We start from the raw sequence: 27,944 nt of genomic DNA on the forward strand, positions 1-27,944 counted from the left end.
TTTTTCAAGCCTAGTTTACATAAAATTCTATTAAATTTCTAAAAAAATTAAATCACTATTAAATTTTGCTCTTTCCCTTTCTCCATACATAGAGAGAGAGAGGGAGGGAGGGAGGGAGAGGAAAACTATTTACTGGCTTCGGTTAACTGCCATAACCTTACAATCAACATCATGTTATTTGTATATGTTGAATATATAAATGTCTAATGAATGTTAATCCTATAGTATGACTCATTTTTCCTTTAGTATTGATCAGGTGCCTTCATGAAGTAGTCACTCAATAAAATAAAATATAATTACAATTAAAACTAATTAAACCACCCAATTAAACTAACACCTTAACAGTTTTGAATATTGTGTATGAAACTCTGTTTTTCATTAAACCAGGATAGTTTGATATCCTGATGTAAACTGAATGACCTATTTGCCTTTGGCAAAACAGCATATTAAAGTTTTTTGCAGACTTCACTCATAGCATACTGACCTGATTCCCTTAAATTTCAAGACTTAAGGTTATACCTACCCATTATAGTAAGAAACAATTGCATATGAAAAGCAGAAAGTTACTTAGGAACAAAAGAGACATACTACCCTAATTAATAAATTAGTATGATAGAGTACCCTGCATTAAGAAGTATAGTTTAAAATATACTTGTAAAGGTGCTTTACAGAGTAAAGAAGCTATAGGGTAATGTTACTTTGGAAAGAAACCACTCTAAAGTGCAAAAATATAATGTTCAAAAACTAATTTTTGAATGCTTCTTAAACATATTATATTAAGGTGACCAGATTTTAACATTGGTAAAGAGGGACATTGTGGGCGTGGCTTATTTTGTGGGCTTATTTTCTAGCTGGTCATGTGACTGGGTGGCCATGGCTATGTCTATAGGGTAAGGTGAACAGATTTTAACATTGGTAAGAAGGACACCATTGTGGGCGTGGCTTATTGTGTGGGCGTGGCTTGGAGGCCATGTGACTGGGTGGGCGTGGCTACCTGGTCATGTGACCGGGTGGCCATGGCTATGTGTATAGGGACTACTCAGAGGGCTGAAAAGTCATTTCTGACAGGTCCTCACACTTTTGACTGGTCCTCACACTTATGACCATCCTCACATTTATGCCCATGCAGCATTCTTAACAACCATGTCACTCATTTCACAACTGCTTCTCTTCACCATGATGACAAGATAGGGCAAAAATGTAAAATGTGAGGACAGTCATAAGTTCGAGGACTGGTCAAAAGTGTGAGGACCAGTCAAAAATAACTTTTTCAGCCCTCTGAGTAGTCCATATGCATTAAAGGATTACAGCAATAGAGAGGGATGAAGGAATGGAAATTAGAGTAGGAGTGAGGGTAAGAGAGGGAGGAAGAGAGGAGGAGAAGGAGAAAGAAAGAGGAAGTAGGGAGGAGAAAAAGAGGGTGGGGGGAAGAGAAAGTAAGAAGGAAAGAAAAGAGAGAGGTGGTAGGTTTGAGGAGAAAGATTGCTGTACAATAAAAAAGATGAAAGGGAAGAAAGCCAATCCCAAGCAAATATAAAGATATTAAGATAAAGAATGAATTGTTAAACTTTAAAGACTAAAAGAGAACAAATATGAATAAATAGCAATAATTAGAAACACACATACAAACATACAATGTATTTTCTTTGAACAGAATATTTGGCTGGTTCACAAATTTAAACAGCGTTTAGTCATTTCAATTAAATTTACAATTTCTATATTTCCTTTTTGCCATATTTATTCCTCATCTATTTTTTTAAAAAACCAATATTACCCTTCATCCTCATCTCTAATCTTAATCAAATTCAATTTTTCCCTTCTATTCTATATTATACCCCTTCCCATTGTCATCTATTTTTATATCCATCCTCACATTGGTTAATTATGTAATACAGTTGTTTAATACAAATTCAACATTTTAATATAAATCAATTAGTTATATAACTATCTTTTTTGTATATTTATTAATATGAACATGAATATTCCAATTATCTCCATGCAATCCAATTTCTTACAAATCAATTAATTATATTTACCAATAATAATAAACCAAATAATTTCCCCCATATATTCCTCCAAACCACAACTTAACCATTTCTGCTTTCAACACAATATACAATTAATAGTATTTCAATTATTACAATTCCCTAGTTAAATACAGCTTTTTTTCCTTTGTGTTTTAAAATCTTGAACTCTCCTCCTAAATTTCCCATTGTTTGCAGTTTTTCACCTACCTTTTTTGGGGAGGAAAAATAAAAATAAAAATAAATCTCTCTCTGCCTCATTTTGTCACGCTGCACCAAAGACCCTGGTTTCGGTTTCGTTTCTGAAGCTTAGCTAGGGGAAAAAAAAACTGCTTTACACTGATTGCCTGTAGGGCGGCCCTTTGAAGCCCCGGGCAAGAGTTTAAACAGTTTTTTTTTCTTCTAGCCATCAGCTGGGGCTCAAGAAAAATCGGGACTTTTTTGAAACGCCGCGGGACACGGGACAAATTGCTCAAAAGCGGGACTGTCCCGCCAAAAGCGGGACGTCTGGTCACCTTATATTATATTGCTCTTGGACAAGACTGTACAAATCAGAAAAGATTGCTAGAACAATAAGGTGACATATTGTAAATTAATAAGGGTAATGGACATTCTTATAACTGAATGATACTCCCCTCCCATCAGCCAAGGTGATTATTAAAATAATGGTTACCAGGGGATCAGCTTGAGTACGGGAGAGAAAAGAATAAAGAGAATGGAGGCCTGAAAATTTAATGGAAATATATTAAGCTTCTACAATTTTCCAAATAAAATTCAAAATGATAGCAAAGCAAAACACTATATAATATGTAAAAGTTATATACTACAGAACAGAATGGCAACAAAAAAGCCACATTAATGCTATATAAGAAGCCAAAAAAGTAACAGGACAGTTCCTTAGAAAAATAGACATAAAGGCTTATTTTCAGGAATGTATACTGTTCTGTTAACCATGTAAAATATGAAAGACTCTTGTTAAGAAATTGTTTAATCCAATTTTGAATCCACAAGTATTCTGTCTGTCTGTGTGCACCACGTTTTAAGAAAGATACAGTAAAAGTGGAACAGGTGCAAGAGAAGGATGATGTGGATGATCGGGAATTGAAAATAAAGTCCTCTGAAGACAGGGCTGCAGGAATTCACATGTTTAGCCTGGAAACTGGGGATATCTAGCATTTTTTAAAAATATCAAATATTGTACAGAAAAATATCACCTGAAATATAAGACATGGAATAATGTTACAGGAATGCAAATTCTATTTGAATGTTAGAACTTCCAACAGTCAAAATAATCTGATAGCCATAGATAATTTCTAAGTGAAAGTTGGACAACCATGTGTTGTGAAACAGAAAAGAGTTCAAAATGGAATGGAATATGTTTTAAATTCCAGACTGACACGGAAGATTCAAAAATATGATTGACTGAAATGTTTGTTCTGACACGTTAGGAGATGCTGCTGCTAATGTTCAGGTTTCTTGGATTCATCAACTTCACATACAATATCCACATAAGTCAAAGATCCCCCAAATACCAGTGGTGTCTATAAAGTTGTCTGCCTTGAAGGGAGAGTGGATGAATTGGAACTCAGAGCAAGGGAAGAAGGCTTGTCTGTTCTTGCATTCCCTCTTTCATCTCAGTCTAAAGCTTGGGCAGTGAATGCATGCCTCAGCACTTAATATTTGTGCCTATCCATTATCCATCTCTGAGGTAATGGAAGGGTCTTTTCTATCCTCCCCTGGAATTGGATTTCGAGAATGGGGATCATGATTTAAATGAATTACTAGCCCTTTTCATAGGATGATTTTTTTTACTAAATAGGATTATTTTTGGTTAAAGAAGAGAGGGTTGAATGCTTTGCTGAAGCTACTATCCAAAAAAATGAGATAGGATTTGTTATTAGTTATTGGTTATTAGTTATTGATAACCCCATGATGTGTCCTATTAAACCAGCACCCCCCAAACTTTTGGGCAACAGGGACTGGTTCCATGGAGAGAGTTTTTCTGTGGACCAGAGAGGATGTGGTTTTGTATGCTGCCTACATCCCGCAGATGGGGCTTCACTCGGTTTCTGGCATTTCTAAATCTCATAATCTGACTACATAATAAACTTTTTTGTTTTGTCTGATAATAAGGGGAAATTGTTTGGTATATAGTTATAGAAGGCCTCTTTTTTCTCCTTTTGAAAGTTAAGAAAAAGAATTCCCAGTTCCCTAGAACTGTGTCCACCATTTAAGACTCTAGTAGACTGGAAATTAGTATTTTAATCTATTAATAGAGAAATTACTTAAGATGTTTTAAAAATACAAATGTAATGTAGTAAGCAATGTAAGAGAGTTGAACTTCAAAATTAAATGCAACAATATAAGATTTATTGAATAATTTTGTCTGTGCAAAGAACTGCAGATTTTGCATGATGAATAATAAAGCTCGTTTCTTTTGTTAAACAGGAACTAATTCCAGAGTTTTACTACCTGCCAGAAATGTTTGTCAACAGTAATGGATATAATTTTGGAGCCAGAGAAGATGAAACTATTGTGAATGATGTTGAACTTCCCCCTTGGGCCAAGAAGCCTGAAGATTTTGTCCGCATCAATCGAATGGTAAGGGTTTTTTTTAATCAAGCTTGCTAACAAGTCCACCCAATGTATAAATTAATATAGCCTTGTTTTTAGTCACTGTAAAGCAACAACTGAAAATATAAGGAAAAATATAAGGAAAAAAAACACACAAAGGAGTTAACAATATTTGATTGCAACTATCCTGTATTACCTGTATTACCAATTACTTGGCTTTATGCAATAATTTTCATTGGAATTTTCTTAGTGGAGGCTTATGATAAAACCATCATTCCCCTGATAAATTTAATTATTTTGTTCAACTTAATAAAGGTTCTTGCAGTCCCCAATAAAAATGCCATTGATTTTCTAAAAAAAAAAAAAAGATCAGTACAAAAAATATTATGGGCTAGGGTTAGTATAGAAAAGTATTAACATTATATGCATGCATATCTAATTCAGTCTCAGTTTAATCAACAAATGAAATACAATTATATCTCAAAATCCATATTTTTCAGAATATTGTGACAAAACCTTCTAATCAAAGCAGTGCACAGGAAAATATATTTATCAGAAAAGTTATAGTAGGAAAAAATGGAAAAAGTGCCGATACAAATATTACATTGAGAAAGGCAAATATAAAAATACATCTATTCAGGAATAAAGTGTTTCAGATGCCTTCCCTATGTATATATGTGTGCATGCAGCTGCTTCACTGGCCTTTCAAGCTGAATTGTTCTCTGAATATTAACACATACATATAAAGTTATATTTTTTTCATCTTAAGAATACCACAAGACTCCGTTGCTTTTGCTGAAAAAAATTAATAGATATACCTCTGGAAAATGTTTTTTGGGATACAATATTATTTGCTATCTATCTTATCATACATATAAAACAATACGTACCTAACTAGTATGGTGCAGTGGTGAAGGAAATATTGGAAAAACCAAATTCTGGTCCTTCTTAACAACAGAAATTCATTAGTGTCTTTAAGAGAATCACAAGCTCTCAGCCAATCCTTCTCAAACATATACTGTATTGTGAGGAAAAATGGCAGTAGGAAGCAGGAACCTCGAGGTCCTGAAGGAAAGTCATGATATAAATTTTACAAATAAACAAACAAAGAATTGACAAATATTAATTATATAATCCCAACAGTGCTTTTCCAAAAGGCACAAAAATCTAAAAGTTAACTCTATAAAGGATACAATCAATCAATCAATCAATCAATCAGAATAGAGCTTGGAGGTCTTCTAGTCCAACTCCCTGCTCATCATTCAGACAAGTGAAATACAATTCAGTGCACCTTTTCCCAGGAGTAAGCTCCCCTATACACATAGGACTTGCTGCTGAGTAGGCCTGCACTATAAATATAGAAAATAAATTATGATTATATGTAATACATTTACTTTACTAATATATTTATGTATGTATCCAAGCCATTCTTAAAATAATAAAAAATATTGAGAGTTAATTATATATGCTTCAAATAAATGTAAAATTATCCATCAAACCCAGATGGCTGAATGTAATGCTTTTATGTCCATTATGTTTTATACTCTAAATTAGAATTTACGGGTGCTGAATCTAATAACACTATTTAAGGATTACTTGTTAAAGTGCATTTCCCAGAGCTGCTTTCTCTCTGCATAAATCAACACATTACAAAGGCTCTTCATAATTTATCCAGTACTATAGTAGCACCCATTCTCTTTTGTAAAAGAAAATGCTTTCTTAAGCATTTTTATGTCACTATTAGATTTCTATGAAAATATTACAAATGGTCTCACCTATTTCATTTCATCTATAAAAGACCACTTGCAAGATGACTGGAAATTTTACTCCAGAAATTGAGTATATCTTTTATATCAGACAGCAAGTCTACTGAAGGCCTTCTTTTGAGTCCCTGGAGACATTTTCCTCAACCTTGCAACTTTAAGAAGTATGGACTCCCAGAATTTCCAAAGCAATTTTTGGCTGAAGAATGTTGGGACTTGAAATCCACACATCTTAAAATTGCTAAGGTCATGAAGCACCTCCCTGGAGAAAAGCAATTAATCAGAATAGAATATAAATATGTGTGTATCAATAAGATTTGGTATAAGGCAATTCTCAGTATTTCTAACCTGCAATTGCTAAGGCTATTTATAGTTTGTTTGTCAGATAGAATAAAGAATCTGTCATTATATTTTCCCAAATCATTAGTGAACGTTATGTTTATTTGAAACTCAGCTTTAAATTGAAATGGAAGACAATTGCATTTATTGTTTTGATTGATTTGATTAATATAACCTCTCATTCAGCGCATGAATCATGTTTAGTAAGTAACAATTCCATTCAATTGTGTTCAGTTCTCAGAGACTGTTTGAACAAATCCCTGCAATTTTCTTGGCAAGCTTTTCAGTAGTTTGCCATTGCCTCTATAACAATATGCAATTAAACAAAAAGAAAAACAGAAGCACAGAAAATAGGAAGTATGGGAAAATTCACCCAAGGGGGTCCAAGCTAACTTTTCTTGGGTTTGTTTTAATTATTCTAACTTACCCCACTTATAAATTGATGTATTTCTGTCAATACATCAAGCCTGTATTGACAGAAAGTCAATACAGGCTTGATGTCAGCCCTATGTGGTAGGTCAGGTCACAAAACAGACTCTACAAAACCTTTCCAGACTTTCTGAAGCTGTATTTTATAGGTATAGGCTATACTAACTAAAATGAAAACTTGACAGCATTTACCCCCATGCTCCTTTTACTCAAGACAGTTAAGAAAGCTAGTTTGGATTTCTTTCTAATGTTTTCTTCCTGTCAGACTTGCTATCTCTCATCACATAGTTTCTCCAAGGTAAACTCTGTAGCTCTCAAGCTTAGATATCTTTCCATTCTTTTCTGTAATAAAGAGAATTTCAATGCATTCAGATTTTCTGCAATCTTCATTTCTTTCAGTCCTTTGTTGTCGAACAGCCCAACAGCCCAACCTCTTTCCCTGCTACTTTTTAATTTGAATATATTTAAATAAGTTCTTACCAGATGGTCTCTCTTCCTATGGTATGCTCCTTAAATTATTTTGTTATTATTTCCTTAGTACAACTTTACACTTTCCGCCCCATATATTATGTCCTTTTCTCCTTCTCATGACAACAGACTTTTCATTTCTTGCAGAAAAATGTCTTGGGTTTTATAGCTTCCTGAACAATGTAAAAAGCCATGTTGGTTCATATTAAATTAGTCATAGTTTGTCTTAAACTGTGGAATATATTTTTGTTGAATCTTGGTTGGTTGGTTGGTTGATTATATGCCATCAAATCAATGTCAACTTTATAGATCACATAGATTTTCTTCAGGACAATCTGTTCCTAAACTGGTTTTTCATGTCTGACAATGCACTCTTCACCACTGCAAGTAAGTTCATCCAGCTTGCTGCTAATAATCCTTTCTGTGCTTCCACATTTCCCAGCATTGGACCCTTTTCCAGAGATGAATAAACCAATTTTAGTGGTTTAAAATAAGCTTCTGATACTGTGAAGAGATTTGGCTCTGTTGATATTTCTTTTCAGTCTTCTTTTTCAGTCTTCTCATTAACGGTTTCTTCTTTTGTAATGAAATGTGATTTGTGTAAGACTGGCATACATTTGCATACATCCTAAATGTAATAGTATCATAACCACCATTTCCTATTGTTTTCATAATGATTAGATGCTGGTCACTTCTTAGGATTTAATTTAAAGATGCCTTTTCTTTGGTAAATTGCAAAACCCAATTCTTCTAAAGCACATTAATTTAAATTATTCAGAAATTTGGTTTCTATGTCATGTAAGGCATAATGTACCCAATCTATATGAAACCTCCAATTATTAAAATAAGTTACTTGTACTCCTGGTTTCATTCAACATCTCACAATTGTCCTTGATATTTTAATCAGTGGGTGATAATATATCTCTAGATCTAATTTACATTTGTGGACAGATATTGCCCCCTATAGTTATTCTATGAAGGAAGCTAGTCTTTTTTTTCAATATGTTAGTTTATGATTAGCAATACTTTCCCCATTGTAGTCTTCTCTTTCCTGGCGCAAACATTTGCATTCCAAAAACAAATAAGAATTCTTAGTTCTCGATTTGAAACTTTTTTAGTACTAGCACAGAAATAACTATACATATGCCTCTCTCAAATATTGTTGGCGCTATACTGTATTTGTCTTTTTTTGTTTCATTGATGTGACAACTCCAGTACTTACCCCTTGTAGTATTTCTTGAAATATTCACACTTTTCTAACTGGATGCTGCCCAGCATCTGTCATCTTTCCTCCAGGGAAACACAGTTCTACCATATTTTTCATGTTATACAGCAGCAGCCTATCTCCATTTCACTTCAAGTGGAATATCCTGCTCTTATATAAATTTGTGTTTCTCCCAATGCTTTCCAGTGCCACATGAATCTAAAAACTTCCACTTGATGCCACAGTGTTGTCAATATCTAAATGGTATGCATTAGATCAGGATAGCATACTTTTCTTGTTTCTCCTGGAGTTCAGTCTGTTATCTAAGATGGAATAGATATCAGATATTCTCTTTCCCCAAGATCATGATGACATCATGATAAAAATGATATAATCCATCACAATATTTGCATGAAAACATGATGATATCCTGAAACAAACAAAATGCTAAAAAGTTATGCTATTTATGTAGTTACTTAAGCACATTTAAATTATATTAAAGTACCCAAAATATCTTTACAATCCTCAAGGCATGTCACAACTTTTGAGCACCTTTAATGTCTGGAAATAGAAAGTTGGAAAATTTGGCACACCCAAACACATGATGGCTCTTCCCACATGTATCACCCATTCCAGTAGCTAATCTATCTTGATGTCTAATCCCTGGAGATGACCAATCAGTGTACTCTTCTCTAGTTTACTCTCCTGCTAAACATTATTGTAAACATCCCTACTTCCATTTACCCTCTGTTCATTTGCCACATGCAATTTTTTTTATAATTAATCCAATAACTCTCAGAATACTTTCTGAAAAAATAAAAATCCACTACATTTGTTTTAAAAATAGAGAAAACCTCTGTAAATTTTAAAAATTAAAAATATATAAAAAACAAAATCATGCAACTGCAAAAAAAAACCCCAACACTTTCATGGGCTACATCAACAAAAAAGAGTATCAACGTCAAGGGAAGTGATAGCATCATTCTTTACTACACTGGTGATGCCACATTTGGACTACTATGTCCAGTTCTGGTCATCATAATTCAGAAAAGATGACAAGGCTCTAGAAAGAGTGCATAGAAGAGAAACAAAGATGATCAGGAATCTGGAGGCTTATTCCTATAAAACAAGGGGAGACCCTTTCTTCATAGACTGTGGGGAGACATGATGTAGCCAATACTTGAAGGATTGCCACTGGCAATACAGAATCAATTTATTTCCCATGGTACCTGAAAATAGGACAAGAAGCAATGGGTGGGTGCTCATCAGAGAGAGATCCAATAAGTAGGAATTTCCTGACACTAAGAACTATTAAGCAATGGAACAGCTTGCATTCCATGGGTGCTCCATTGCTAGAGATTTTCAGAAAAGGATTGGACAACCATTTGCCCAAGGTGGTACAAGGGCTCTTGCGTTGGGCAGAGGGTTGGACTATGTCCCTCAAGATCCTTTCCAACCATGTGATTCTATGATTCTACAAGTTCACAGTTATTAATATATCAACTTTTCCTAGTTTATGCTTTTTATATAAAGCTTTCAAGGCCTATATAAAGGCCTATTTTTAATTACCTTTAGTGCCAAAAATGCTGAGATATTTGGCAAATTATGTTATCTCATTTGAAAATAAAATATTTACCAGATTTCTTTTATATTCTTTGCTGTGTATCCTGATATTTATAAATGCATTTTAACATTTACATATTAATAACCCTTTTATATAGAATATTTTTAAAAATCTCTATTCAAGACTTTCCCAGTTTTACAGATAATCACATGAAAATTAGAGGACACTGATGATTATTGATTTCTTCAATTCATAAATTAATGGTGCATTTATATTTAACAGTGTATGTACATATGTTCATGATTTTGTGTGCATGTGTGAGGTGTATATTATTAAACTCCATTCTGTTTATATTTGTCTGCTATATATGAGAGAAATACTGTAGTACTGCATAATAACTTGATCCCATTTTAATTTAGAAAGCATTTTGCAAACCAAATAATAATATTTTATATTTTTTAACTGAGAAATAATCTCTTATCGAAAAAAATTCCTGAGCAGATTGCTCTCATTAAAAAGGCTAGAGGAGTGATTACATTCAGTAACTTTTAGGATGTGTTTCAGTGGATTTTAAGAGCATTCAATTTATACATCAGTGATTGTTGGCTCAGTTTAATTTATCCATAGCAAGCTGGACTGATTACTACTGACATAGCCATGAAACATTAATAAAGCATTGTGTTCAATGCTAACATGATTATGGCCTGACCTCAATGATGTCACAGAGGACAGAAACAGTAAGTGTTCCTGCTAACATTACCCTAATGCTGGGTTCATCAATCATAATCTACCAGTTTACAAAAAAGAGAAGAAAGCTTTTCACAGATGTGACTTCGTAGTCTTGCTGAGCTTTTTGATCCCAGAAGACTTGTGGTGGCATGAGAGTCTGAAATAAAACAGGTTCAGAAACAAGCCAAGCATGTTAAATCAAGGTATGAAACTGTAATGTAAAACACACAGAGACACAGCAAAGACTTTAAAGCAAGCATTTGTAATTTCAAGACATGACCTGTTGTAATCCAAGACTAATTGTGACAGTGTTTTGATTATTTAAGGCACAGATTGTAGTATGCTACAAATTGCAGTGCTGAATATAACAAACAGAAAATATACTTTCAGATTCAGGAAATGTCTTCCTCTACCTAATATACTAGTTTTGTCATTTAGAAAGATGGAGTATACAGATATTTTATAGAAGTCCAAGATCATGTCCATATTCAATATATTTTCTCCCTTCCAATTTGTTTCTTAAACAGTCATCTATTTATGAATATTATTCATATCTTGTCCTTCATATTTTCCATCTTATTTGATCTTTACAATGACATTTGAATGTGATACTTTGATCATGACAGTTATTTGATTAAATGAGGCCAAATGGCTGTAGGTAATCCAGTAGATTCTTTTGTTCAATAATTACTTAAATCATAATCCTAATACAGTATTTTAGCCTCTATATTTGCCAAAAGCCTTGGATGTGATTTTCAAAAGTTCCTTCAAAGGTTACTATAAGGCTGTAATTGTTCACATAACAGACAGTAAAAATTAATAAATATATTTAGAGTATTTGATTAGATTTAAATAAGAATTTCATGAATTTACTGTAATTTTAATTGAAATAAAAAAATCGTGCTTAGCTTTGTCATCCACAAAGTAAACCAGCTTATTCTGTATCTCTTAAATTAGTATAATTTATGAACAAACTATAAAACATGAATCCCTACACTGTTGATTTCTGTTGATAAATTTGCCTATTGATTATAAAATTCTGATGGCCTTCTACATGCCAAAGAGATTGGTAGTAACATATGCAGTATTTTCTGTAACAGCACCCTAAGAGAAAATATAATTAATAACATACAGTGAAACCTTTATCTAATTAATTAATTAAGGGAACAGGTATTCATTATTCCTAATTCCCTATTCATCCAATGACTATTACCTGCAGTAATATTATTACCACAAATTATAAATTTGCGTCATTTATGTCATTCGCATTTACAGTGGAGAATCTATTTGTTACATCTGAAGACTATTGCATCAAGATCTGTTAAATAAAAATTACATTGCATATAATAATTATGTAATTCTGACATCCTTCTCCTCACAACCTTGTTTAATGGAAGCATACACAGACACACAAGCACACACCTAGAATTGCTGCCATTCTCTATAGTCCTATATTTGTTTAGTCTGAAACAAAATTTACTGGATGCAGTTGGGCTAGCTTCCATTTACTAGGGCATACAATTTTAACAATGATTTAAGAAGAAAAAATGATTGTAAGTTTTTATTTTGTTTAGCTATTTATTTTGCAGAATATATTTTTCTTAACTCATATTTAGCTAGTAATGTTATTTTCTGATTAATATGGAAGACTACTGGCAGATAAAATCACATGGCTCTGACTCAGTTAAGGCTATATTTCTACTGCTAAACTGAGCATGCATTTTTATTCTAAATAATTTCCATCTGAAACCTCTGCATGCTCATGTTCTATGTATAGAATGGTTAATGTTAGAAATATTGAAAAAAACGGCTGACATAGGGATAAAATATAAGACTTCTAAATCTTGCTATCCACTATCCACCCAAGTTTCCTTTTGTGAAATTCATAATAACTTGGTACTGTTTAAAATTCTATAAATCAGGGTTTAGTTTAAATATACATCTACACCATTCTTCAAGAGTAGAAAAATGGCATACACACTGTAAAATTATAGTCTGTATTTGGAATAAAAAAGCCAGGATTTTACAGTTTGTGCTCTACAATCCAGTTAACCTGGAATAGTACTTCTTAAATTGATTGAAATCTATTGCCTCACAAGGTTGATTTTAACAAATATTCTAATGAATTAGGATTGGGAACAAAGACTTTTGCTGCATTTGAAGAATTACATAGCCACTAAGAAGCCACAAAGCTCATTAGTATTCTTAATTTTATAACTTGCCTTTATTTTAATTTGAAAATACAGTAGACAGGAATATATTTTCTTAAAGAGGCAAATGAATGTGACAGAAGGGAATTTAGCAGGATACAAAAGATAAGATAAGATAAGATAAGATGATAAGATCAGATCAGATCAGATCAGATAAGATAAGATAAGATAAGCTTTATTGTCACTTTTTGCTGAGAACACACATACACATTAAAAAATGAAATACTGATGCCCACTCTCAAAAGAACACACACACACACACACACACACACAGAAAAAGAGAGTTCTTCACTTTGAAAGAAGAAGTAGATTTTTCAAGTATGTGATGAAAGATACCTGACTTGATTAATTGGTGGCCTAATATAATAAGCCTAAATACTATTGCTATGCTATTGCTATTATAATCCTTTTGAAAAAGATCTTGAGATAGGAAGTGTAAACTTAAATCAACAGAATCAACAGAGTGATATGCAAAAAAGCAACTGTAATTTTATTTCATATTTCTTTCTTTATTTTAGACTGCATCAGTATATGTTCCAAACCAAAAGAAATAATAGTTCCAGTTTATTTTGCTTTGGTTAGATCTACTCAACTAGTATCCAAGTTTTGACATAACTTTTAAGATTTCAGAGAAAATGGAACAGATTCCAAGAATGGTACCAAGGATAATCAGATAACAAAAAACTATTCCTCCAAAAAGAGATTGAAAGACTTGAGCATATTTAACCTTGAGATGAAAAAACTGAAAGGAAATGTGATAATGCTCTTCAAATACCTAAAAGGATGCTATACCTTTTATCATTCCAGGGTTCAGGAGACAGTAGAAAGAATCTAAGAAGCAGATTTGAATTTTTGAAAAAAATGTATAATTTTACAATTGATCAAATAACAGGTGGAAATGACAGAGTCCTCTTAACTGGTTCCTTTAAAGCTGAGTCTCAATTGGTTCTATCAATGATGCTTTGATTTGGATGATTGCGCTAAATTCAATAACATAAAATAAATATTTTTAGTACTTCTATTGATGTTTCTCAATAAGCTCTCAATAGAACGAAAAGCATAGATGAAGAACTGAATGCCAATAAAAGCTCACAAAACATGTATTTACAAAGTTCATAGCAAACATATTAAGAATTTTAAAGGAAATTCTGAGAAGACATCTTGTTTGTAAAAGAAATAGAAAATGATACTTGTATAGAAGCATTTTTCCCCCTTTTTCATCCTCTCAATTTCATTTCTAGGCTCTGGAAAGTGAATTTGTATCTTGTCAGCTTCACCAGTGGATTGATCTCATATTTGGCTATAAGCAGCGAGGGCCAGAAGCAGTGCGGGCACTTAATGTTTTCCATTACTTGACATATGAAGGTTCCATAAACCTTGACAGTATCACTGATCCTGTTCTCAGAGAAGTAAGTACCTCTGGCTAACACTTTTTCCCTTCAATTATGATAAAGGTATCTTAAAATTATTAATTATTGCTTTTCATTTTTTTTAAAAAAAGGTTATTTTGTTTTATTTTGTAATCCCATAATACATATAGTCCTTGATTTACAAAAGTTCCTTTAGTGACCGATTAAAGTTACAACAGCTCTGAAAAAAGTGACTTGTGATTGTTTTTCACATTTATGACTATTGCAGCATCCCCATGGTCATGTGATCAAAATTCAGCATTTGGCAACTGTGTCATATTTATGATGGTTACAGTGTTCCGGGGTCATGTATTTATTGTATTTTATTTATTTATTGGTTCAATTTATATGCCGCCCTTCTCTGGAGACTCAGGGTGGCTTACAATGCGTTAAGCAATAGCCTTCATACTTTTTGTATATACCTGCTTAATAGGGCTTTCGACCTCCCCTAAGCAGTGTTCTTTTATATACAAAGTCAGCTTATTGCCCCCACAACCCGGGTCCTCATTTTACCCACCTCGGAAGGATGAAAGGCTGAGTCAACCTTGAGCCTGGTGAGATTTGAACTCGCAGTAATTGCAGGCAGCTGGCAGCTAAGTGCTACTTAACAGCACTTTAGGCTGCTGCGCCACCAAGGCTCTTTTTTTTTTTTTAATGTGATCACCTTTTGCAACCTTCTGACAAACAAAGTCAACTGGAAAACAGAAATTCACCTAACTGTGTTACTAACTTAACAACCGTAGTGATTCACTTAACCACTGTGGCAAGAAAGGTCATAAAATGGGGGCAAAACTCACTTAACAAATGCCTCACTTAGCAACAAAAATTTTGGGCTCAATTGTTGAGAACTACCTGTACTTCAAAACAAAAAGGTGTCTGTATAACTGCACTTGGTCAAGCTTATTTGTTGTATCATAAATCGTTATCTGTATCTTGAATAATTGATTCAAGGCAGTTAAAGATGGAAATCTGGTTTAAAAAATTATTTCTCTTCTGAGGTAATATGAAACAACATATGTTATTAAAATGTAGATTTGATGTCAGAGAATTTTGCTGATATTACAAATATCCCTTTGGATTTTCTACAGTTATATTGATTTAATCAACAAGTGAAGTTAAAATGGGTTACCTGTTTTTTCTAACATGTTATATTTAGTAAATTACTAACTTACTAGAAGAGTTACTAAATTACTAAATTACTAGAAGAGTTGGACATTTTGAAATCCATACATACTGTATGTACATTTATTATACATACTATTTTTGTTTTTATTTGTTTATTCATTAATAAATACACAGAGAATAGTAAGCATGCAGGTTTCTTTTAGCATGTGTGTATAGTATTTTGTAGCACTTTTTTTTTAAAAAAAAAATGGTTTCTGCAAAATGTCCTTCCATGTATTGCCTCCTAGCTTGTCAATTCATCTTAGGAAAATTATTATTAGATTAACGCAGAAATATAAAACATTCTATAAAAAGATTCACTTTGGTTGAAAAGTGTGAAGATGCAACAGCTGCAAGATGAGTGTTGTTGTGTTGAGGCTGCATACATAAGCTTCTATGCCCTATGATATCTGCCATCTGTTGTATGCAAAACAAGCAATAATTTATACAAAGGCAGTAGAATACTTGTGGCTTTTTCCCCCTGAAAACCAAGAATCTGGAAGTTTACAGTTAATTAGTTAATGATCTCACAAACTAAATATTACATTATATTTCTATAACTTTTCTACAGTTTAGGCTATGTTGTACATTATGAGATATTAGAACCTATTTCATGGTAATTGAAGGGGTGCATGGATTGTATCTAATTTCATGCAGTCATTGAAAAAGTTGAAATATTTTTTAACTTTCATTTTAATATTGGAAAGGTAGGCTAGAAATTTAACAAATAAGTACTTCAAATGATTTGGATCTAAATTTAATTCATCATCCAAACAGACTCAATGAAACCAGAGCAACTCACTCTCATTTATTTCAGGAAGTTAACTATGAACATATCAAGAGAGAAACTTCTTGAAGAGAATTTTTGAGGACGAGGATTAGGATAGCATTTCTCCATTTCCAATGATCCTCCCTGAAGTAGTAGTAGTTTTAGGATTTCTATTCTTTTGCGTGTGTTTGTGTGTTGTTCTTGGGCTTCCTTCTGATACAGGTAATCCTAAACTTAACAACCATTCATTTAGTGACCATTTGAAGTTGCAATAGCACTAAAAAAAGTGACTTGCAGGAGGTCCTCCCACTTATGGCCATTGTGTAATCCCCACAGTGATGTAATCAAAATTGACAATTGGCATTTATTTATGATGGTTCAAGCATCCTGAAATCATGTAATCACCATTTGCAACCTTCCCAGTCAGCTTCTGACAAGCAGAGTCAATGAGGAAGCTGAATTTGCTTAAGGACCATATTATTCAATTAATAACTGCAGTGATTCATTTAACAACTATAGCAAAAAGGTTGTAAAAATGAGTACAACTCATTTAGTAACAGAAATTCTAGTCCCAATTCTGGTTGTATGGCAAGGATTACCTATAATCAGGCTTGCAGCTTTAGACTAAATACAAGATAATATATCCTGCCTTTCTTCCTACATTCACATATTTAAGAAGGTTTCAAAAAATGTTTTTATCATTTAGATAAATAAGCAAAAAATGTTAGCATATTTGTGGACCATCTATTTGTATAGAATACCTTTATTTCTTGCTTGGATTTTCATATATTCCAAATGCTTGATGTAAGAACTCTTGATTAAGTCAACCTGATATCTTCCAGGTATATTGGAAAATGCCGCTTCAAAATTCCTAGATAGTAGGATCATTGGCTAGAAATTCTTGGAGTTTTAATCCCAGTGTATTTGCAGGGTACCAATTGGATAGTGTTGATGTAGCTTTTCATCTTATGAATTATGCTAAGTTATTGTACTTATAAATTGCATTTTTCAAATTAATAAATGCTTCCAGGCACTTTCATCATTTTATTTTTTCACTTATTAGAAATGTCCCTCAGATTTTTATTTTATCATTGAGATATGTTTAATCTGAAATGCTCTGAAAAAAAGCAGGGAATAAGAGGGAATATTTTTGCTAACAATAAACATGTACCAAGTTATGCTTTCTTTATATTTTTCTATAAACTATTAGCAGATCTGATTAAACTGTAAGAGTGACTTACTGTATAATGAGATTAGGGGCAGGATAAAAATAATCCTCCTTTTGGAAGAGGAGTCATATTTCATTTTGCCCGCCCCTCCTCCCCCCCCCCCGCCATACACACATACACTTTCATAAAAGGCTAGTTTAATACTTAGGGTTGCTTTTTTTTTTCATTAGATGTATTGCATTCCAAGGCAGACTCAGAGCAAGCCAAACCACTTTTCTTTAATTATTGTATCTATGTCCAAATATTATTTATAGTCTAATGAAATGGTGCTTTATTGGGGGATGAGAAGGAACTATTGTTAGAGATACACACAAATTGGAAACATAGCAAACTCTAGTTTCATCAGATAACATTTACAAGAATGCTGATGTAATGCTAGTTTCCCTTTTTTCGAAACCAAGAAATTTAGTAAAGTGAAAGATAAAATGTAATAAACAGCTCAAGGATATTGATTTGTTTTTTTTTTCCCCTTGACAGGTGAAATCATAGTTACAGCACTAACCACAGCAATTATTGCATTAAAATGTCACAAAATTAGAGGTCAGAATAAGAGATAATTTTCTTCCATATGTCAGATTAAAAGTTGACATTCTTTGACAGCACAGGATCTCTAGCTGAGAAAATTATGACAGCTTAACTCATCTTGCACTTGTACAACAGTAATTGATAATGAACTTTTCCATGACAGCCCTCTCCTGTGGAGAAACATGACAGAACATCTCTGCTACAAAGTCTGTATCCCTGTTTAATATGTAAACAGCAGTTGCATTGGACCCTGGATGTTGTTTGGGATTGTCTTTACTATTGGCATACATTATAAATCCAACCAATGCTTTTAGCCTTTTCAGCTATCATCAGAATACTGGTTGTAAGAATGTTAATGTATAGAATTAGCAGACACATTGAATGTAGATTACAGTGTAGTATTTCAAAGTTTTTGCATATAATTTCTTGATTATTTTATTTTATTTTAGGCACATTGTCATTTGTACAAAGAAATATCCTTTGTAGCACCAGTTGCTACCGGTTTGCCCTGGATTGGGCGAACCGGTAGCAGCAGCGGGAGGCTCTGCCCACCTGCCCGGACATCTCTGCGCATGCGCGCACCCCCACAAGCGAACCAGTAGCGGCCGAAATTGAAACCCACTATTGTTTTGTAGTACTTTCATTACCACTCATGAGCTGTGTGCAAGTTTCCATTTTGAAATGTGGCAACAGCTCTATGGAGTCCTTCATGCTCTTTAAACTTGATTGCTTGCTTATAGATATTTGATTACCCAAGTAGATAATATCATCAGTGTTAGTGAGCGTGGGGTTTGCTTCCTGTTTATTTACAATAGCTTGCACTGCCAGTGTTGTTAAGGCTGTAGTTTTCTCCTTCCTTCCTTCCTTCCTTCCTTCCTTCCTTCCTTCCTTCCTCCCTCTCTCCCTCCCGCCCCCTCCCCCCTCTTTCTTTCTTTCTTTCTTTCTTTCTTTCTTTCTTTCTTTCTTTCTTTCTTGTTTTCTGTTTGATTGTTTTTCTAGTATTAATCACTGCTTATTGGGGTATTTTATGCTGGAAGAAATGTGTTCTGGTCTTGTTTTCTTCTTTGCTTTTTTTTACTCTTTTGAGTAGTGTGTAAATTGGTTTATTTCTATGTATCTATTAATGGCTGATTTGTCTGAATGGCAAGCTTCTAGAAATTTTCTTTAAATTTTAGGATTTATCTTGGTCTAAGATACTCAGTTTTTCAGATGAACTTGTAGTTGGGTATAAAGTCTTGTGTTGTAATATTAAAGAATTTATATCATGTCTACTGATTGCTAGTTGGTGTTCATGGATGCGCTCTGCTGGTCTTCAGCATATATGTTCTAAATCCTGGCTGTTACAATCCATTGTATGTTACAATTAACTTTTATCTTTTTCTTCTTGGGCTACTGTCTTTTGATTTACATAAGATGTTTTGGAGGGCTTTAGTTTTTGTGTGCTACAGTAATGCTATGTGTTATAATAGTCTGTTTTTTTGTTTCTGAGATGTTTTTGATATATGGTCATGTTATTCTTTTCAATATCTTGTGTTAACTATACTGTAATGGCTTGAGTAATCAGGTACTTTTTGATAAAGTTGTATGAATATTCATTTGCTGGAAGATATAGGCTTCCTTTTTTCTGATGTTCCAGGTTGCTGCAATGTGTTTGTGCTTGTCTGAATAATGTTCTTATACAACTCCTCTTGTGGGAGATAGGATTGTTACTTTGGTAACGGAATACTTGATTATCATGGGTTGGTTTTTTGATAGACTTGTCTTTCTAGTTTGCTGTCATTTCCACTGCTCATGACGATATCCAGGAAGGGTAGTGTGTTGTTGTTTTCTTCTTCTCTTGGGAATGTGGTTTCTTTAAAGATGTTATTGGCTGTTTCATGTGTCTTCTCTAATTCTTTTTTTATGATTGCAAAATTGTCATCTACAAAGCAGATCCATACTTTTGGTTCTATGTGTAGAAGTGCAGTAGTTTCTAAATACTGCATTATGATCTCTGCTATGAGTCCTGGATCCATAGTTTTCCTCTGATTTGTTGATACATCTATCCATCAAAATGAAAGTATACAGGAATCGTATATACATAGGGAACAAACTCTACATCCACTACATTGGTGGGTTGCCCCCGATTCAGACCGGTTCTATAGAACAGGTAGTAAAACCGTTGGGAGGCTCCGCCCACTGACCCTGATGTCATCAGAAGCAATCTGCGCATGCGCAGAAGCAAGGTGCAAGTGAAGCGAGCACACACGCGTGATCCCGTTGCGAACCGGTAGTAAAGATAAGTAGAACCCACCCCTGAGCCACTAGTACTGATTATCATATCCAGTTGGGTAATGAAACATTTGCAAAAAAACAACCAAGTTCAGAGTACACCAAGGCTCTATAGTTCAACCCTCAGCTAGGTATGTTCTGTTGTATTAGAAATAACTATTTAGAGCAGGTATCCCAATCCCTTTAAAGAAATTGGCTGCATTTGGCATTTTCAAAACATGTATTTGATGCCCAAAAGAGATGGTTACATAGGGAATTTGACAACTCCAGTGACAATGAAAAGCAAATTAATAAGGCTTTTTGCCACTCAGACCCTCAGCTGTTTTTGTTTGTTTGTTTTTCTGGACACATGAATGTATTTACAAGCAAGGCATTTAGCTGCAGATTCTACATAGAATCTAAGGACATTCTTGAAAATAAATTCTGGAAGCTAATGCTTTGCTTTGCTACATGACACCCCTTTTCCTATTTTGTTTTAAAATTTTCCATAATGTAAAATACAAACTCACTGAAGGGAACTTTGAATTGCTGCTCTAGAAGAGATCTTTGATTTGAAATTCCATTCTTATAAACTACAAGAAAAGTGAGTGGTAGCTTTTCAAGCTGCATTTGCAAAAATTACACCTATTCTTATGATACTTAAATTGTATTGCTATTAGTTTTTCTTCTGAACAAACAGACATAACCTGTGTTTTTACAAAACTAATTTAATGTAGTGATGTCAATACATCACTAATGTTTTGCTCCTCCATCACAAAATAAAATTAAAATGGCTAAATAGCAATCATTGGCTTGATGCCCCAAATGTAATTATCTTTGTCAGATGCAACATTGAAAGCAGGCTTTTTCTGTATATCTTAGCAGGAGCTAGTATTTCAAATGCAATATTTATTTTATTCACTTCTTGTTTCAAATATTTGCTAAATCCACATTTACAATTTATAAATGCAGTTGGTTTATGCTTAGTATTGTTTTTAAAAGTTAGTGAAGAATTATATTCGACAATTGATCTTTGTATATTCTTTCGAGATTGTTTTCCTTGTATGCAGTTCTATATAATATATGAGGTACAATTTCAAATTGTGGTATCCTGCTGATTCAATAGATTTAATGTTTTCCACCTAAATAAGGATCTCTGTTACCTAGTACAGCCTAAGAGTTTTCTGGCACTCTGCAGTAGGAAATGAATGAAAGGAGAACTTTTGTTGCTGCAGACTACAAATCTAGCTAGTCCAATGTACCAACCAATCTGAGATATCACAAGTTTAATGATCATGTCCTGTTTTTGTTCCTCAGGAGATAGAAGTGAACAATAATTAAGGCAATGCACAATTATCATTAATAAAACCACTCAAAATTTTATAATCTATGTAACCATGTAAAACTCCTTTCAAACCACCCAGGTTGTTGGCCATCACTACATCTTGCAAAAGTAGCGTAGGCTCTTGCATACCTCCTATGTGGTAATCAAATGTTTCATTATGATTATGAGATTGATTTGAATTCATATTCAGTTATACGCATTGTCTTTGGTCTATATATTATCTCCTGACTCATCTAATTCACAGGGGTATTATTGTGAGTTTAAAAAGAGGAAAAAGTATTATTTATCCACTTAGAACTCTTGGGGGGTATCTATGAAGGTTTGGAAATGTCATATTTTATTTGTTCCCTAATAAAAAAAAAATCCAGCCACGCTAGCAATGGAAGGGGTGGGAGAGTTACTCAACAAATGATTTGACAGTTGATTTTCATAAACATCTTGAAAGCACATTTTCTGTACAGTATTTGTTTATTTTGAAGATGTTTGATATTCACTATATTTTGATGATTTTTCCTAGCATAAAGTTTTGGCCTGAGTGGATTTTGGGGGTTTTTTTCCAGCTGCTTTATTTTTTGTTATTGTATTTTATTTCCTTCTCCTATCTCTTTGTTTGATCTGACAGAAATAACAAATCATCCCCCAGGATCTACCATAGTAAAATATACCCACAGGAAGCATAGTTTTATACTTATTCTTCTCCTTGTTGAAAACTATGCTACTGCAGAAAGTTGACATGATAAGGCTGTCAAGGACCAACAAGATATCTCTAACAAAATAGATGGAATGGTACCATTTTGTAGCTTTGGGCATTTTCTGAAAAATAAAGGTAGAAGAGGCAAATATGCTGTATTGTTAGAATATTATAAAATATTTGTTTGCATTTATGTTTTTAAAAGTGATTCTTCTTATCAACATATATCTTCTGCATCCAAATTTCCTAAGTTAAAGAACTTTAGAATTGATCATTTAAATATTTACTGTTGTGTGCATGCCTTTATAAAGAGATAAGTACCTTTCCTCCAAGAATGGTTGCTCTAGATAGAGCATTTATAATATTTGTGGATTTTTATTGTTCTACACTACCCAGAATCACCGTGTGTGAGTTAGGTGGCCATATATATTTGCTAAATAAATAAATAAATAAATAAATTTTGAGGTCATCAGATCTGATGACTCAAGTGAAGGAACATGCATAACATGGCAAAAAGATCTTCTTTAGATCTGTAGTCTTTGTTGCCCATCAATTTTTTTAAAAATTATAAATCATATTTGTATATTGAAACTAGTGGTATCTGTAGGAGATCAAAATAGAAAATATAACAGTCGAAGGAATGCAATTGAAGCCCCGACCTTATTTACATGTTTGCACTGTCTTAATACTGTACCTAAATGACACAACAGAGAAAGAACTATGTTCTTTGACCTCTGCTGAGGGTAGAGCAGAGACAGAGACAAGCTATTCTAGAACAAGAAAGCTACAGCTGAAAGAACCTGCTTCAGGGCCTCTACAACTTCCACAATCTGGACAGAGTATCTGAATCATGTTCTCCCAGACACCACATAGCCATCTAGAATTAACAAGAAGACAATAGAATACTTTTTCATTTATGTATTCAATTTACATTGTGCCTTTCGTTCAGGAGTTCATAGCAGTATAATAATACTCATGTCTCCCTAACAACTCTGTAAGATACGTTGGCTGCATCCAGACTGGAACCTGAGTACCCTTACTCCTATTCTAACACCATAACAATTATACCACACTAGCTTTCATGAAAGAAAAATTGAGTTAGTCTGAGTGGTTTAGATGTACTGAGTATATGAAAGGAAAGAGAGTCCACAGTTCAAGGAAGTATGTTTTTCAGCTATATATTAAGAATTCAGAAGCTGGTTACACCAGGTTACAATGAATTTGGGGGGGGGGGGGTGTTCCTCTGAGTTTATGTGACTTGGTATATTTTCCAAGATCAAAGCACTGTCTCCTTACTCAGATTTGTAGGATGCATCCTTATCTTCATCAGCTTCAACAGTTTTTGAATTAATAATCTAATTGTTAGCCATTTTGTCACAGTACATGACAAGAGCAACAGCATCAGTGACCCATCCACTTTATTCTAATGTAAGCCTCCATTGGATCTGTCTTTTTTTAAAGAAGGAAGAGGGTCTTTAATTTGTGAATGGACATGTTCAGATCAAATATATTTATTAGATTCATTCTCCTTTGTATGTTGAGTCTCAAATTAATAAACATTGACTAAAGCTGTAAGATAATAAAGGCTAGAGTTTATGTTGTCCCAAAGGATATTTCATTTCTGTGTAATATAAATTGGGAAGATAGAAAATTTAGCACTGAATTTAGTAGAACAATGACAGAAATTTCATTTTGATTTAGTAGCTTTCTACTATATAGGAAAATGTTTTTCTAATATGTTTTACAGACTGATGGAACATAAAATCATATTTAAATATTTAATATAGTCTTGTGCATATAAAGTAAGGAAATGTAGATATTATATTATTTGATTTACTAAACTTGTCTGTTTTTTATTTGACTCATAAAAAACAATGCTTTATATGGTTATATTTTATTTCTATAATAAGCCAGAACAACAACAAAAACCTCCATTAGAATACATTTCTCCGTGATCAAGTATCATTGTAGGATTTGTCTGATTAATTCCAGCCTCCACCCATCATTTTTGCTGTGACCTGTCCCGCAGAAAGAATCCATAGCTGCATTAAATAAAAGAATACAATACCAAATTTTGTTTATCTGCTGTATTATTGTTTCTACATGTAATTTCTAGAGGAAAAGAAAATTAGAGCACATGTTACCAATTTGTGAGTGATTTCATCTGTTCATGGAAATGTATGTTTCTACTCTTTTTTATTCATGCAAAAGAAGATGGCATGAGTTTTCATGCTTCGCTGGAGCAAGATTATAAGAGGCAAACTCTTTGCATCAAATGGCTAGCCTTTTTTTAAAGTAACTTTAAAATGTTAATTGATATTTTAATTTCATAGTTAATGTTATATAAATATAACTGTAACATATTGCTTTGTAGTGGAAAAACTATGGCCAGCAGATAATTTTTTGCCTGCTCTGTCTGTCATCCAGGTGCCAGATATTAAAAAGTTACTTTATGTTCATCTAGGGACTTTCAAGTAAGCTTGGACAAGACTACCTTCAACAATAGGACTGTTATTTCTAAAACTGGACACATGACTGACCCCCAAAAAGTGATAAATATTCTGTAGTTGCCTTTCAAAGATGCTGTTGTTTTAAGAAGGCAACAGCTTGTTCATGCCTTTGACAGTTCTTGTCTTGTTTAGCCTTCAGGTATGATAATTTTAAAGGAATGGATATGGATTTTCTGTCCTTAGCTTTCCTTAGAACTAGGCAGACGTTAGAGGAAAAAATCCTGGAACTATAATTCCAGTGACTAAAAATTTCATTTATACATAGTCCATTTATAGAAGGCTTATTTAAAAATCTGATAATTTTCCACTTTCTGATGTGACCTTTTTTTTTGAGGCAATTGTGATATGAGAAGCACCTTGCTAAGCTTATAAAAAGCGGGAAGTGATGACACCAATATTCTAGAACTGATTTTCTTAAAGACTAGATGAGACATGGAACTTTCTTGGGAAATCAAATCAGAAATAAAGAATTTAAAACAGTTGGAATTAGTAGCCACAACAAGCTAGGTAGAATTCTGTGAGTCTTTTCTGAGTATGAGTAGATCTAAATTCAACTTTGAAAGATGTTTACATACTGTATGTTACTTAATGTTGCATTATAATCTTAAATATGAGTAAGTACTGAAGATAAGCGCTGTTGGCTCCTGTGTTATAGACTGTAAAATATTTCATTTTTTTTCTTTATTTTAAAAAGACAGCAAACTATAAACTCCATTATAGTCCCTTGCCTTGATCTAAACCCATGCATAAGCTTCCAATAGCTTTGAATATAATGAATGTAAGTAAAACTAAAACTAACCAGCAAAAATTACCCAAACTTTGACTGAATATATGGTAATAAAGTTATATCATCAGAAATAAACATGGTATTCTTTAATGTACAATACAATTCTAATTTTAAAAGCTCACAATTGAGTTCTTTAAATAAAAGTTAAACTAGGCAGCTGTAAGCAATTGCTGTCAAGTTTCACGAGCACCAAAAAGCATTTTTTATCAGGAGAGAAGGAATAGTTTCAAATTCACAGTAAAGCTTTCTACTTTCAACATACTCACAACTGCATTTTGTAATTTTAGCATTTAATTTTGAAGAGAATAAGATTCCTTTCAGCCAATGGTCTCTAGGCGCCTTAAATATATAATGAAATCCAATGTTGTTTCTTATACAAATAAAAACTGAAATTAACTGAGGACATGGTGGGTGGGCAAAGGGGAATACGTGAGACCCTTTCACGAGAAACAGTTCCATTAGTAACTCCAGACAAACATGTTGGGAAAACTCTGTGACTTGCCCTAAGGCATACATTCTGATAAGTACACTTTATTTTAAGTTTTCTAGCATGTCTGACGACAAATAAAACTAAGTGGAAAGAAACAGTCATTGTACCTCATTTATTTTTAGCCAGTGTACCAAATGTAATCAAAGACATATTCATTTCACACACAGCCGATATGCATAATGCTGTAGCAATAGAGTTAGTTTGTATATTTATATAAACTATAACAATATTCATCCTCCATTCATCCTCACTGTCTCATTCTAGCTGTTCAGAGAGATGGGGGGGAGAGGGAGAGAGAGAGACCCAAAAGGACTTTTGACCCTTTTTTAATTCTGCTAGGTTAATTATTTAATTTGATGCCTTTCAACCAAATTTGGTGACATTACAGTACAATTGCTTATGAGTTAGTTTTTCGTGGTTTGGTAAAGGATATAATGTATATAATCGTCTAATCAAGATATCCAGGAAAGAATCGTACAATTGACAGCAAGAAAGAAAAGAATTTTTGCAGTAAATAGCTTGCAACATTTTTAATAGGTGAACTCTTTGACAGAAATAGACAATTTCTGATAATTGCAGGTCACAGCTAAAAAGAATAAGCTGGAGCTTTTGGAGCAAGTGTCTAATGGCTAACTGCTGGATAGGCTAAGTATCTGTATAAATAATTGAAAATGAATAGCCCTATTTAAACAGTGACTTCCTGGTATAAATGTATGTAACCAGTGATATTGCACAAAGCCAGCTAGGTGACTTGGGCCAGTTACTCTCAGCCCTTGGAAGCAGGCAATGGCAAACCACTTCTGAAAAATGCTGCCAAGAAATTTTAAAACTGACTCATCCAGTGAATGCTTCCTTGAAGGCACGAATAAATATATTGTAGAATAGCAGAAAGAAAATCAAGTGTTACCTTGGTCTGACCTAAGAAACTGACCGGTCACACCACTGGCAAGAACAATTTGACCTTTTGTTCCAGCAACCTGCAAATATAAGGAAGAAGAAAGAGAAAAATAAAGAAAAGAGAAAGAGAAAGTGTTTCCAGAAAGAGAGAAAGAATGAGTGATTCTACACTCATTCACAGCATCAATTGACATAATGGATTCCATCACTGTTCTGCAGTGTTCTCAGCAGAAAAAGAGTTTCTAAGAAAGAAAAAATATATATTTTTCTTTGTTTAGTAGTCTTATAAAATAGACAAGAATTCTTGTCTGCTTATTCTAACAACCAAGAACTTATAGTGGTTATTGCTTCTTTAAAAAAATCTCTTCTACGCTTTATGCATTAATGTCAAATTGAAATCAATAATCTTCAACTCTATTCTCATTGTTTCTGAAGATTTTAATACTATTTAACAGCTATAAACACAAATAAAAAAGCAATATATCATATCATTAGTATGAAACAATAACATTTTCAGGCTGCATATGCTATTTACCCAATGTGCTGTCAGTCATGTCTTCTCTAAACAGAATAC

General features: G+C 33.4%; 1 protein-coding gene across 5 annotated transcripts in view; it reads left to right on the plus strand.

Annotated features, from left to right (window-relative positions):
* The window catches only part of NBEA (neurobeachin), a 365,883-nt gene that overhangs the window by 312,650 nt on the left and 25,289 nt on the right, over nucleotides 1-27,944 (plus strand). For all 5 annotated transcript variants that reach the window (XM_087894770.1, XM_087894771.1, XM_087894772.1 and 2 more), the window contains 2 exons: nucleotides 4,473-4,625; nucleotides 14,546-14,713. In XM_087894770.1, coding sequence (XP_087750896.1) covers nucleotides 4,473-4,625; nucleotides 14,546-14,713 — 321 coding nt within the window. The remainder of the gene's footprint in view (nucleotides 1-4,472; nucleotides 4,626-14,545; nucleotides 14,714-27,944) is intronic.

The sequence above is a fragment of the Pantherophis guttatus genome, chromosome 5 (assembly GCF_059756535.1).
Source record: "Pantherophis guttatus breed Tessera chromosome 5, ASM5975653v1, whole genome shotgun sequence".
In the NCBI taxonomy this organism is placed as follows: domain Eukaryota; kingdom Metazoa; phylum Chordata; class Lepidosauria; order Squamata; family Colubridae; genus Pantherophis; species Pantherophis guttatus.